Raw genomic sequence first — 13,653 nt, 5'->3', positions numbered from 1 at the left:
CAGCAGTGACTTGCAGAGGGGCTGGAGGGTGTCCCCACGCCTGAGCTGCATGGCCCCACAGGGATCAGGATGACAAGGACATGGTGTTCCCCCTCCCAACACCCAGCCTGAGGACAACCCTGAGGCAGCAAAGACGCTGGGACTACCTGTGCCCTGCTGCTTTTTATTGCTTTTGGGGCCTGAGACAGCTGCTCAGGGGGACACAGGGCAGGGGCTGCTCTAGGTACTCGGTGATGGGAGTGGAGAAGGCTGCGTTCCTCCGAAAGGGACTGTCCCAACTGCGGATGCTGGTGACACCCTGAAGGGGAAGGAAGCGGAGAGGTCCCTGTTGGCAGCCTAGTCCCCTGGGTGCTGCCAGGGCAGGGTGCCAGGGTGCTTACAGGCAGTTGGTGGGCTTGCTCCAGCCAGAAGCTGCAGGGCTGCTCTGTGCAGTAGTTGTGGGGCTGCAGGTGGAAGCAATGTGACAGTGGGCAGGGGGGACAGCATGGCCAGGGGGACACGGGAGCCTTGCAGGCTCCCTGAGGGCTGCTGCAAGCTGGGGGCAGGGAGGAGCTGACCCCTGCCTGTACCTGGGTGGTGGGCAATGGCATGAACTGGCAGCCCCCAGCGTGGTAGTCCTGGTGTGTGGTGGAGACCAACTCCATGGGCATCTGTTGGGGACACATCTTCTCCAGCATCTCCTTCCTGCCAGAAGAACAGACCCTGCACCCCTCAGCACTGGAGTCTCCCCCCAGCCTGGACAGGCGCCCCCAGCAGGGTCCCCTCATCCAGGGCATGGCTCCAGGGGTGGGTGGCACACAGGGGTTTGGGCTTGCCTGTATTTCTGGTAGAGCATGGACTCCAGCATGGCCTTCCGCTGCCCTGCAGGGAGGAGGGTGCCATCAGCCCTGCAGTTAAGATCCCCTTGCTGCCTTTTGGGGGGGTCACACAGCTTGGAGGGGTGGGAGTGCTCAGCCTCACCTCGCCCCAGAAGCAGGGCCCTGTGTGGTGGGCGGTAGATGTCCTTCGTGGTGGTGCTGTCGGTGAGCCAGGAGAGGAGCTGGTGGACCAGCAGCCCATGGTGGCCATGCCGGTAGGTGAAGCCCTCGCTGCCTGGCTCACACCCTGGCATGGAGTCCAGGTGGTTCGTGGCTCTCTGGGGATGAACAGTGGGGGCTGTGGGAAGGGGGCAGGAGCCCACCTTGCAGTGGCCTCTGCCCACTCCCGGCTTTTAGGTTTTTGATAGTCCCACCGGGCTCTGGGCAGGGTTGGGAGGTGAGGGTGAGTCACCCCCTCCTGCTGAGCATCCACAAATTAGGGGCACTGCCCCATACCTAAGGACGTCACACAGGCAGGTGCCTGGCACAAGCCTTGGGAGTAGCTGCAGAAGCACAAGCTACAAAAAGAAGGGGACAGTGCTTCCAGCAGTCTCCCCGGAAAAGCTGGGGATGGGGTACCTGCAGCTTGGGCAGGGCTGACTTCTGCCTGCCCAGGGTCAGCCAGCCTCGTACGTCTGCCCCAACCCCTGAGTGCCCAGGCTGCCCGACAGCTGGGCAAGCACCCTTACAGCACTTGAACAAACTGTGGGGTTCCCCAGGCTGTGCCATGGTTTGGCTTATGTCCTCCCCAGCCTGGCTTGCCCAAGCAGGCATCCCCACATCCCTGCAACGGGCTGTGACACCCAGCTCCCGCTGCCCTAGCAGCAAGCTCCCCACTCCCCTCCCAAAGCCTTGCCGTCGCTCCCCACAAGCCTGCTCATGCTCTTGTGCTATTGAATTTCATCCCTTTTCCATCCTGTTGGGCTCAAGGTCATCCAGCAAGTGCTGGCTCAGCCAAGGGCAGCTATTTAAAGAGAGGGGGCTGCCTTGGAGTGGAGGGTATTCACAGGATCAGCATGTGGGATATGATGGGGCAGGTCTGGAAGGGGCATTTCCCTTTATGGCACCGTAGGCATGGTGGGGAGTTACCTCCTCCTGCCAGTTGTGGATCAAGCAGCTTCCCCGGGGCACCAACCGGCTGGGCTTCTCTGCTGGTGACTGCAGGGAGGCAGGTAGCACCGGCATCATGATGGGGGGCACCTCGCTGGGGCAAGTTCCCCACTTTCCAGGGCAGGGCAGCTGCTCGACCCCACAGGGATGGCTCCCAACCTCAGTGGGTGGCACCACGCTGGGCATGGCTGCTGGGGCTTCAGCAGGCAGCTTGGCCGTGGCCAACAGCATCTCCTGGAGCTCCTCAGCTGTGGCTGACATCTCCTGGGGTATCTCAGTCGTGGCTGTCAGTGTCTCCCTGTGGCACTGGAGCTTCTCCCTGAGCACTTCAGACAGGAGGATGTTGCTCCTGAACATGCACGGTGGCCTCTCCCCAGGGCACACGGGGTGCACGCGGCCTGGTCAGAGCCACACTGCAGGCGCAGACAGTCCCTGAGCAAAGGGGGTGGGGAACATCCTTCACCACCCTGTCCTCAGACCTCATCAGTGTGGGCAAGGCCGAGGCCGGGGATCCCGGGTCCCCTGCAGTGTCACTTCCACGCCGGGGTGGGGCACAAGGGACTCCTCTCCCTTTGGGGGGCAGACGCAGTGCCTGCTGCTGGGTCTGTGCACCAGAGGGGTCTCCTCTTCCATAATACCCGTCTCCTCCCTTGCTCACCCCTTCCCCAACATCCTCCCTGCAGTGTTCCCAGCCCAGGCTCTTCCCCCAATGCCCCCCCACCCCCGGAGCCCTGCACCCCCAGCACCCCTTACCTCGGCTCTGCCCCTTACCTCCTCCGCAGGTGCGACCCGCCCACCATGCCGTGCCCCCGACCCCCCAACTTCTGATGCCCCCCTGTCGGCCCAATGTTCCCCAGGCTCTGCCCCAACCCCCCCCAGGCCCCTGCCCGCCAAGTGTCTCCCTTGGGGGTCGCCCTGAGACCCTACACCCCTTAACCCCGCACCCTCGGGGGTCTCGGCCCCCGGCCGCCGTACTCACGGCTCTACGGCGCCTGCGCGGGGCTGACCCTGCTCCGTCTCCATGGTGATGGTAAACACCGCCCGCGGCCCGCCCACGGCCGCAAGCTCATTGGTGGCGGCGGGTGCGTACGCACCTCCTATTGGCGGAGAGCCTGAAGGGGCGGGACCAATGGGAGGATAAGCGTGGCGTGGCAGGGGGCGTGGCCAGGGCCGGAAGGGGGAAGGCGCGTGGCGCGGGTCCGCGCCCGGGCTGGGATCCAGGACCGGGGCGGGGGGCCGGGGGTCCGCGGTCCTGGGCGGTCCGTGTGCCCCTGCCCCGGGCTGCCTCGGAGCCCCCACCGGCAGCGCTGGGGAGGAGCTCTGAGCCCAGCGGGAGGTCGCAGGGCCTGGCCTGGGGGCAGGGTGGCGGGCGGACACGTGTGGGCACCGTACCCGGGCAGGCAGGAGGGACGTGCCCCGCCCGGGGCACCTGGGGACACGCTGCTCCCCGCGACTCGGCCCAAGTGACACCCCCACCACCGCCATTTGGGCCTGGCCCGCGGGTGTGCGCCATCTGCCCCAGGGACCCCGACGGCTGGCCCGGGCTGACGGGGTGGGACGGGCCCGGTCGGTTCCTCAGCAGGTGTGAGCAGCTCCCCTTGCCGCCAGCCCTCGCTGGGCCCCCGGCCCCATCCCCGCGGAGGCCGGACAGAAGAAGGGCCCTTTGATAACACGCGGCATGCTCCGGCGCGAGGGCTGTTATTCCAGCGCTCTGCGGTGTGTGCTGCCGAGGCCGCTGCACGCTCGGCCCTGGGGGCCTCTTGTTTTTTCTGGCTGGGGATGTGCCTGGCCTTTCTGGCCTTGGCCAGCCGGGGCCCCCAGTGGGGACTGCTCCTGCCTCCAGGCACTCGGCCCCACGCCAAGCAGGGGATCCTCTGAGCCCATCTGCCACGCAGCTGTGGGAAGAAGAGAGAGACGTGCTCCAGAGCGCAGGCTCTGCAAAGGGGGGCCCCTCCATGCTGGGGCAGCAGCAGCCCTGCTGCCGAACAGGAGCATCCCCAGATTCCCCACCAGACACATTGGGTTTGTCCTCAGGGCAGCCAGCATGGGTGTCTGGGTAACACTGAAAGGACACTGAAGGCACCACAAGCAGGACAGGGATCTTGGCAATGCTACCCCCGGGGTGTGCACTCATTGTAGGGCAACCACAGGCCATTGCTGTGGGGCTGCAACCCGGCTTATTCACCGTGGGGCAGGAGCCCCGGAGCTGCTGGAGCACATCTGGCTGCCTCTCGCCAGCTGACACATCCCCCGCCGCGCCCCTGCCCGTCTCTTTTGGGAACTTGCGTCATTTGTGATAGTCTTTGGCTGAGGAATGAAAACAGCCATTGGCCCCTGTCATCCTCCCCACCCCAGCCCAACCCTGTGGGCCTGTGACCGCTGTGCTGTCCCGGGGCTGCTCAGGAACTGACAAAATAAACCTGGCTCAGGAGGAAATGCGATGGCAGGCATCCGTTCATCCCCTGACCTCGCGTGCTGACACTTGGCCTCTGCTGGGCACAGCAACTCTGGGGGTCTGCTCCGGGTGAGCTGGAGCTGGGGAACTCTGGCCTTTCTTTGGAGTCTCCACCTCCCCAGGGATCCTCAGCCCCTCTTTGGGGCCCCCAGCCTCGAGGCAGGGCTGTCCCATGTCCAAGAGTGGCTCCATTGCATGCTGAGGCTCAAGCAGGTCTCGGAGGCGGGAAGCAGCATCATCCAACATTTTTAAACTTCATTTGCACCTCGAAAACATTCCCCATGCTATCCTGGGTGTTGGTGACGGGGGGGGGGGGAAGCAACAGGGCTCTGCCACAGCCCCATGCTGCTCCCGGGGGGCCCCCGCCGCCAGCGCCAATGAGCCGGAGGCTAAACAGAGCCACCATTCTCCCCGTCGGGCTGCGGTCCCCTGCGCGGCTGGCGGGGGCCCAGGTGGCCCCGCCGGCGGTGCCAGGTGGGACGTACACAGCGCCAACACCGGCCCCCGCCGCTAAATATAGCCACGGCTCTCGGCCACGGCCCAGTGTGCCGGCAGAGACGAGGGGCACAGGGCAGGGAGCGAGCAGGACGGCTGTGTGCCGGCGACGAGCGCACAGTTGTGTGCCGGTGAGCCCCCATGTGTGTGCACCCCTCACGGGGCAGACACGGCCATGTGCAGGCACGTCTCTGCAGTACACGTGTAAACAAGAGAGTGTGTGTGGCTGTGTGTGTCTGTGTGTGTGAGTGCTGCTGCATGTGTGCAGTGCTGCCTGTGTTTTGCACGCACAGGGTGGAGGGACGTCTGCGGTGCTCCACACAACGTGTTTTGCAGGGTGGTGTGTGCACAGGGGGTCTGGGTTGTGCAGCCGCTATGTTTTCCATAGTGGTGCACGCCCAGGTGGTCTGGTGTTTTGTCCTGGTTTCAGCTAAGACAGAGATAATCGGGGTTTTTTATCCCTTCCCTCTTACTAGCTAGAACAGTGCTGTGTTCTGGATTCAGTCTGGGATTCGGTGTGAGAAGAACATTTGTACTGGTGGTTTTAGCTGTTGCTCAGAAGTCCAGGACTTCTCACAGCCTGCAAGTGCACAGGTACACAAGAGGCTGGGGGAGGGGGGCACAGCCAAAACAACAGACCCCCGCAGGCCAGTGGAATATTCCATGTCACCTAATGTCGTGCTCAGCGTATAGAGAAGGGCTGGTTGGGAAGCTGCACTCGGGTGTTTGGGATGGTGGTTTCAGGATTCTCTCCTCTCTGGGATCACAAGCCAGGAACAGGCTGGGCATCGGTCAGCGGGTGGTGAGCAATCCCATCGTGCATTACCTGTTCATATTTTCTATTATTACTATTATTATTGTAACTTTATTTCAATTATTACATTGTTTTTATCTCACCCTCCAAGTCTCTTACCCTTACCCCTCCAAGTCCCCATTCCCCGGGGGTAGGGCAGGGGAGCGAGTGGCTGCATGGTGCTCAGTTGAGTTGCCCTCTGGGCTCACACCAGGACAGCTCTGCAGTGCCGTGTTTTGCAAAGTGGTGCCAGCACAACATGGAGCTTGGGGTGTGCAATGCCTTTTGTGTAGCAGTGCACACGTGGGGCTCTGCTGTACGCAGTGCAGCGTTTTGCACAACAGTGTGAGCATACAGGGCCTGGGCTGTGCAGCGCAGTGTGTTTTGCACAGGGGTGCACACACAGGGGCTCTGATGTCTGCAGCACCGTCTGACACCGTGGTGCACACATAAGGGCTCTGCTCAGCGCAGGAAAATGTTTCACACAGTGGTGCAAGCGCGGGGGGTCTGGGCTGTGCAGCACAGTGCATTTTGCACAGGGATGCACGTGCCAGCGGTGTGGCAAGTTGTAAAAGGAACAAGCTTTAGAAAACTCTCATAAGATATTATTAATAGCAGGAATAATCAATAAATAGATATTGTTTTATAGGCTTAATTATTAGAGCACAGGTGCTCTAGGGACAATCCTGACAGTTTAAGAAACTTAGAAAGGCTAGGTAATGAAAAGCTAGACATAGATTAAGTATATGTTAAATAGAACATTTTGAGTCTTTTCTCAGAAGTCTAGAAGTGAATTATGATGAAGATTGTTCAGAAGATAAGTAACCATGATGACCGAAGGCTGCATCAGTGAGCAGTGGTGTCCAAAGAGGAATTAGAATGGAACGATAAGAACTAGCCGAAACTGTGGAATACAATGGACTTTTGAAATTGATGATGATTTGAGAGCTGAAAGTTCCTGGAAAATCACCAAAGACTCTTTGTATTGTATGTTATATCATCTATAGAAGGGCACTTGGCCCAACTCTGAGCCGTTACTAAAGCCAGCCTAGAGATACCCAGAGTCTGGTGAAATCCTTCAACAGAGTTGTGGGGTGGTACAGTGGTATGTGGGTGTGCAGGACCCTCTGGGGTGGGGAGCAATAAGAGTGCAAGTAGTGCTTGTAGTTCAATTTAGTGCCATTGGTTCACTTTTCAAAGGCAGAAACACACCAGTGCCCAGCGTGAGGCTCTGTCAGCAACACGGGGGTGCTTGGGGGGCACTTGGGGTGCTGGGTCTGTGTGGTGGCAGTGGGGCTGTGTCGGCAGCCTCGGGCATGGGGTGCTGCTGGCAATCCTGGGATGTTTCCCAGCTCAAGGAATCACAGAATCACAGAATCATCTAGGTTGGAAAAGACCTTGAAGATCATCCAGTCCAACCATTAACCTCACACTGACAGTTCCCAACCACACCAGATCCCTCAGCGCTGGGTCAACCCGACTCTTAAACACCTCCAGGGATGGGGACTCCACCACGTCCCTGGGCAGCCCATTCCAACACCTAACAACCCACTTTGTAAAGAAATGCTTCCTGATACCCAGTCTAAACCTTCCCTGGTGCAACTTGAGGCCATTCCTTCTTGTTCTATTGCTTGTTACTTCATTAAAGAGACTCATCCCCAGCTCTCTGCACCCTCCTGTCAGGGAGGTGTAGAGGGCGATGAGGTCTCCCCTCAGCCTCCTCTTCTCCAGACTAAACCCCCCCAGCTCCCTCAGCTGCTCCTCATACGACCTGTGCTCCAGACTCTGCACCAGCTCCATTGCCCTTCTCTGGACACGCTCGAGTCATTCAATGTCCTTTTTGTAGTGAGGGGCCCAAAACTGAACACAGAAATTGAGGGGCGGCGTCACCAGTGCCAGTACAGGGGTCAGATCCCTTCCCTGTCCCTGCTGGCCACGCCAGTGCTGACACAAGCCAGGATGCCATTGGCCTTCTTGGCCCCCTGGGCACACTGCTGACTCCTGTTCAGCCGGCTGTCAATCACCCCCCCAGGTCCCTCTCTGACTGGCAGCTCTCCAGCCACTCCTCCCCAAGCCTGTAGCGCTGCTGGGGGTTGTTGTGGCCCAAGGGCAGCCCCCGGCATTTGCCCTCAGTGAAACTCCTCCAGTTGGGCTCAGCCCATGGCTCCAGCCTGTCCAGGTCTCTCTGCAGAGCCTCCCTACCCTCGAGCAGATCAACACTCCCACCCAACTGGGTGTCATCTGCAAACTGACTGAGGGACACACTTGTGGCACCCAGCTTGCTCCCCCCTGCTCAGCATCAGGATGGGCCTTTTGTCTGTGAGACGTGGGCACCCCCCAAAAACCTCTTGCTCTGACTGGGGGCTCCAGAGTATCTCCAGCGTGGGCAGGTTGGGATGTGGGGAGCCCAGAGCCCCACCCCACCATCCAAGTAGAGGGAACCAAGTACTACCTGTGTCCCCCTGCTGCTGTGACACCTGAGGCCACTCCTGCCCAGGCCAGCTACACCCACCCCCAGGAGGGCCACCCCAACACACAGCCACCAAAGCTGTCACTGAAATCAGGAATAAACATCTTAGCACCAGTGTATCATTCAGAAGCAGGCATTCCATTTATTGCAGCGCTGGATGCAGGGGGGATCGCTCCACCTAACGTGCACACCAAGAGACAAAGGCTCACTCATCATATACAATAAAACCCTCCAATATTTATGTAATCTCCAAGAAGTACTCACCTATTTCCAAAGAATCTAATGCATGTGTTAATACATTGCACAAACATATTGAATTTTGGGGATCTCTGAAATGTCTTCCAAGGGGGTCTTCGGTGGTCTCTGGTGGTCCCTAGTGGTTGTTGAAGAGGTGTCTATCACTGTGCTTTCCATGAACTGTGAGTCTGTCTTTCATATAAAATCTTGTTTTGGCTCATCGCTTTGTTTGTAGAGTTTCTCAAGTTCCTTATCTTGATTTCAACAGGTGTCTGCTGGTTTATCTGCCCTCCCCAGAATGTACCTATCACAGTTAAAACAATTATATCCTTGGGTGCATTCTCACCTGAGGGCCCTTAAAACAAAGCCCCACCAAGGAGATGCTTTATTTGGGGGTGGGTGGGTAGGGGGAGCTCAGCCTGGGGACCAGCCCAGATGCTGACCCCCCCAACACGTGTACGTGTGCGTCAGGTGCACTCACCCAATGACAGTAGGGTAGCAGCTACTGATTGTCCTTGTTCTCCGGGCTTCATGGTAGTTGGGGCCTTTGGCCAATGGGAGCCACTATTGACCACAGATCAGATCAGGCTGGGTATAAATGGAATCACCTCAGGGAAACATTTTGAGCTTGTCCCCCCTGGAGTGGGATGCTGTGGTTGAGGACTCTCCCCTTGGGTTGGGACACTGCCCAAGGAAACTCCTTGAGGCTTCTACGGATCGGGACACTGCCCTGCGAAGTTCCTCGAGGTTGAGAGTCCTCATTGTTAGATGAGTAATAGAGAGTTTTGGGGTTGTTCTTAAAGCCTAGGGACTGGTGGTGCTTTCTTCTCCTCTCATGGGCATTCAAACCTGCGGCTCAATGGTTGCAGAGGGCTAGTTATTTGTGTTGATAATAAATATTTAAATTTTGGTTGTTGTTTGTTTATTTGAGAGCCTCTGTAACATACTAATTGGTGTAGTCATATGTTGGTGTCGATAGAGGAGTTATTGCAGAAGCATAGTTGTGTCCCTGCCCTCCCAGATGTGTGGAGAAGTGGTTGGGTCTGGTGACAGTTGTGAAGAAGTTAGAACAGAGCCACAGAAGTTTTTGGGATGGCAAACTGAAGAAAACATGTGTGCCATTTTAGGTGCTGTTTGATTCAGGTATAGGATTACTTTGTAGTAGTGAAGAAAGATCATTTAGAGAAGTGGTTGGAAACTGATTGAAGATAGAATTGTTACAAGAAAGTGAGAGAAGGTGATTATTGGGAAAAAAAATAGTTGAAATTATGTTGGCATGAGCAAAAAGCCTACTAATATTTTTCAGATTCTAAAGTTAATTATGAGTGTGGACTTTCAGGAATGGCATGAGTCATCTGGGGAGAGTCTGATGAAAGTAGTTTGGAGGAAATCAAGGAATTGGAGGAAAGAAATGTGGGACCTCTCTTTAAAACAGAAAGGCATATGGGTCCACAAGATGGGAACCCCCAGACCACTGTCTGTATGACCCTCTGGACAGGAGCCAAGCTTAGCAAACTTCAGTTTGTTTTCACATAAGCCAGGTGAAACTGAAACCAAGTGTTTGTGGAGGGTTTCTTCAAGGGGGGGGGGGGGGGGGGGGGGCGCGGGACTGAATTCTGTTGAGTAATGATGAAGAGGGAGGGTTTTGGGGTCCTGGAGTGATGGACCAGTGGGTAACCAGTTGGTGACATCTCGAGGGGCTTACTGGGCTGGGGCTGTGGACCCTAAGGAGAGGGGAGAACCTGTTACCATTAAGGTGAAGGGGTTGTTGGAATTGGCAGAGGGAGTACAAAAGGCGGCTGTCATTGAGTGATGTATGAGATAGGGGCGGTAGAAAAGTGTCACATAGTGTGAATGCAGTTTTGGTTACCAGGGAAAAAGAGGATGACAGCAGTGGAGGTGACTTTAAGTCCTTAAAAATTAACTGTGTTAGGGTTTGATGTTTTGGCAGGTAAACAGTGGTGTTTACCAGACAGGGGAGTTTTGGAGGTAGGGGGACAGGGGTTACTCACGTAAGAATTTTGCAGGTTGCTCCTTTAATACCACAATCTAAAGTGACCTGTGTCTCTCGCTATCCATTGCCAACTGCTGCCAAAGGAGGTGTTTTAGAGGTGATTAATGATCTTGAAAAAAGAGAGATTATGAGTCATACACATTCACCTTATAGTTCTCCAGTGTGGCCAGTTGGCAAACCAAACCAAAGGTGGTGATTACCAGTTGTTTATTGGTGGCTGAATGCCCATCCAGACCCTTTCGCCGCTGTGGGGTCTGGTGTGGCTGGGCTGGGTGCAGCCCTGCAGGAACACGCCCACCAGGCCTGGGATGGGGCGACGGGTTCTTTGGGGTCCCCTTTGCAGGAAGCAAACAGAGATCACTTTGCTCTCCCATGGGAAGGCATGGGGTTTACAATCACACGTCTACCCCAGGGATATCGGCACTCTGACAACTGCCACAAGGCACTGACTCAAGAGCTCCCCAAAACCATGCCCGGAGAAGAGGTTAAAATATCTGTAACACCCCTCCTGTGGGAGTCAGGCAGCGAATGCACAGTTATATCATTATTGACACACAGGGAGGCGGGGAGGGAAGACCTGAAGTGGTCCAAATACAAGATCTGCTCTCTGATAGCCCAGACATTGACCCTCCTCTCTCATGCATAAAACCTGCTCCTCCATTCGAGCCCCACCTTAAAACCAGGTGGTTCACTGGTGCATCCTCTAGGAGAAAGGGGAAGGTGTGGAAATGCAGGATATGGAATGGTGACTGAAGGGGAGGGCAGTGCTCAGGTGTGGGAGTTGGTACAAAGGAAACAGAGAAATGTGAGCACTTATTAGAGTGGTAAGGGAGGTCACTGAGGGAGCAAAGATTTATTTAAAGAGGCAGTGAGCAGGGGATGGTCCGTAACCAGGGAACTGTGCAACACCATTATTTCAGCATGTGGTTTATATCGCACTCAAATATCGCACACAACCCTCTTAAGGATCAACGCCTACACTTAAAGAATTTCTCACGGTCTGAGGAAATTGAAAAAGAGATTTTCCAGTATTTAATACACTGTATGCCTGCTATGGCCTTGGAAAAGCTCATTCAAGCGTGGAAAGACAGTGACACACCTGGAAAGGATCACCAAATTCACACCTGGTGAATTGTCCCGCTGTTTGTGTTTTGCAGATTTTCAGAAGCTCACCATAGGACTTCTGTTTTGGTTGTTGAGTGGGTCATTATGTGTATTATCTGATCCTACTAGGCGTGTTTTGTTCTTTACTAGGGAAATACGGTGAAGGGGTTAAAGCAATGATTTAGCTACATGCTCACACCAAAACCAATTCAATTAGATTAGGGGAGTCACTTACTTCTTGGGGTGGTTCAAGAGTGGGCACACACAGAGTACGATCCCTGACTTTTAACTTGATGCCTGGGTTCTAATCTGAGGCCTTTTTTTTTTTTTCAGGATCTTGAAGAAACATATGGCTTTGGCATCCTGATTGGTAATGGTGATGGACAATCAAGACTTGGATGACAACGTGGTGGTGAATGAATCTCGTGAATTTAGTACCTTTCAGAACATGATTGAACTTTGTGCTATTGGAGGAGGAAAGTGTATTTATGTCCAGGTTATGTTAACACCACTTTAGGTCAACAAATGAAGAAGTGGCAAGAGGCTTGAGGCAATAGTTACTGTATTAAGCATTAACTGGTTGACTGGATATATTTGAATCTTCCTTGTTAGAATGGTTAATCAGCTTCCTACAGTTGACTGTAATAGATTGTATTAGTGTGTAAGTAGTAGAGTCCTGTTAGAGTATGTTTTTTTCTGAGATTTATTTCTATAGTTATATAGGAATGAGGATCCACAAGGAGTATTGAAACTCACTGGACTGCGCTCCCTTTTAACTTTGGAGGCAAAAGGTGACTGCACCACCACTTCAGGGAAACCAGCCGTATCATGACTGTGGTCACGAGGTGGATCATATGGCAGGCACACCCGCCCAGTGAAAACAGGGCTTCTTGGCAGCTGGACTGTAGCAGTTACTGATTGTCCTTGTTCTCCCGGCTTCATGGTAGTTGGGGCCTTTGGCCAATGGGAGCCGCTATTGACCACAGATCAGATCCAGCTGAGTATAAACAGAATCCCCTGGGGCAGCCATTTTGAACTAGTTCTCCCCTGGAGTGGGATGCTGCAGTAGAGGACTCTCCCCTTGGGTTGGAGTGCTGGCCAAGGAAACTCCTTGAGGTTCCTATGGGTCGGGACTCTCCCCTTGGGTTGGAGTGCTGGCCAAGGAAACTCCTTGAGGTTCCTATGGGTCAGGTCGCTGCCTGAGAAGTTCCTCGAGGTTGAGAGTCCTCATTGTTAGGTGTGTGATAGAGGCTTTTGGGGTTGTTAAACCCTAGGGAGTGGTGTTTTGTTGTCCTCTTACAGGCATTCAAATCTGCTGTTGAATTGTTGCAGGGGGGCAGTTAATTGTGTTAATAATATTTTTTTTATTTTTGATTGTTATTTGTGAGCCTCTGTAACAATAATGAATATGGATTTGAATGATCATTTTTGAAGCTCCCCTGGCTCCAAGTTAGACCCACCTCTGGCCATGGCTGAGCCAATTAGCAATGGTAGCTGCACATCTGTGATAACTTATTTAAGAAGGGGAGCGTGGGAGGAGTGGGATTTGTAAGGAGGAGTTGTGAGGGAAATACCTGTGCAGGTCAGTTGAAGAAAGTAGAGTGGGGGAGGTATGCCAGAGCAGAGACCCCCTGCAGCCCGTGGTGAGAGGGCAGGCTGTGCCCTGCACCCATAGACATCACCGGTGGAGCAGATGCCCACCTGCAGCCCGTGGAGGACCCCACGCTGGAGCAGGTGGCTGCGCCCAAGGAGGCTGGGACTCTGTGGGAAGCCCCGCTGTTGTAGTTCAGCGCTGGGAGGGCCGCAACACGTGGAGGGACCCACGCTGGAGCAGTTCGGGAAGAGCCGCAGCCCATTGGAAAGATGTCAGAGAAGGTTCATGGAGGTCTGCCTGCTGTGGGAGAGACCCCACACTGGAGCAGGGGAAGAATGCAAGGAGTCCTCCCCCAAGAAGGAAGGAGCAGGAGCAGTGGCACTGACTGTAACCCTCATTCCCTGCCCCTGTTGCCTCTGGGGGCGAGGAGGTGGAGAAATCGGGATGTGGAGTAATGGGGAGCAAAGCGGAGACAGGGAAGGAGGGAGGACTGGGGGAAGGTGTTTCCAAGATGTGGGAATGCT

General features: G+C 55.5%; 1 protein-coding gene and 1 long non-coding RNA gene across 2 annotated transcripts; one reads left to right on the top strand and one right to left on the bottom strand.

Moving 5' to 3' along the window:
- Positions 1-163: 163 nt before the first annotated feature.
- On the bottom strand, positions 164-2,334 carry SPAG8 (sperm associated antigen 8). The gene is made up of 5 exons (XM_074931499.1): positions 1,947-2,334; positions 816-1,135; positions 570-684; positions 381-443; positions 164-298 (listed from the first exon to the last, which is right to left on the bottom strand). Exons 1-5 carry the CDS (start codon positions 2,322-2,324, stop codon positions 164-166), a joined length of 1,011 nt encoding a protein of 336 aa, XP_074787600.1. The 5' UTR covers positions 2,325-2,334.
- Positions 2,335-4,976: 2,642 nt separating this feature from the next.
- LOC141973694 (uncharacterized) lies at positions 4,977-6,739 on the top strand. The gene is made up of 3 exons (XR_012635590.1): positions 4,977-5,048; positions 5,394-5,511; positions 6,490-6,739. It is a non-coding gene; the product is annotated as an uncharacterized LOC141973694 (long non-coding RNA).
- Positions 6,740-13,653: the final 6,914 nt, after the last annotated feature.

This window comes from Athene noctua, chromosome Z (assembly GCF_965140245.1).
Source record: "Athene noctua chromosome Z, bAthNoc1.hap1.1, whole genome shotgun sequence".
NCBI lineage: Eukaryota > Metazoa > Chordata > Aves > Strigiformes > Strigidae > Athene > Athene noctua.
Note: the sequence above shows the minus strand (reverse complement) of the source record. Positions and strands in the feature narration are given on the sequence as shown.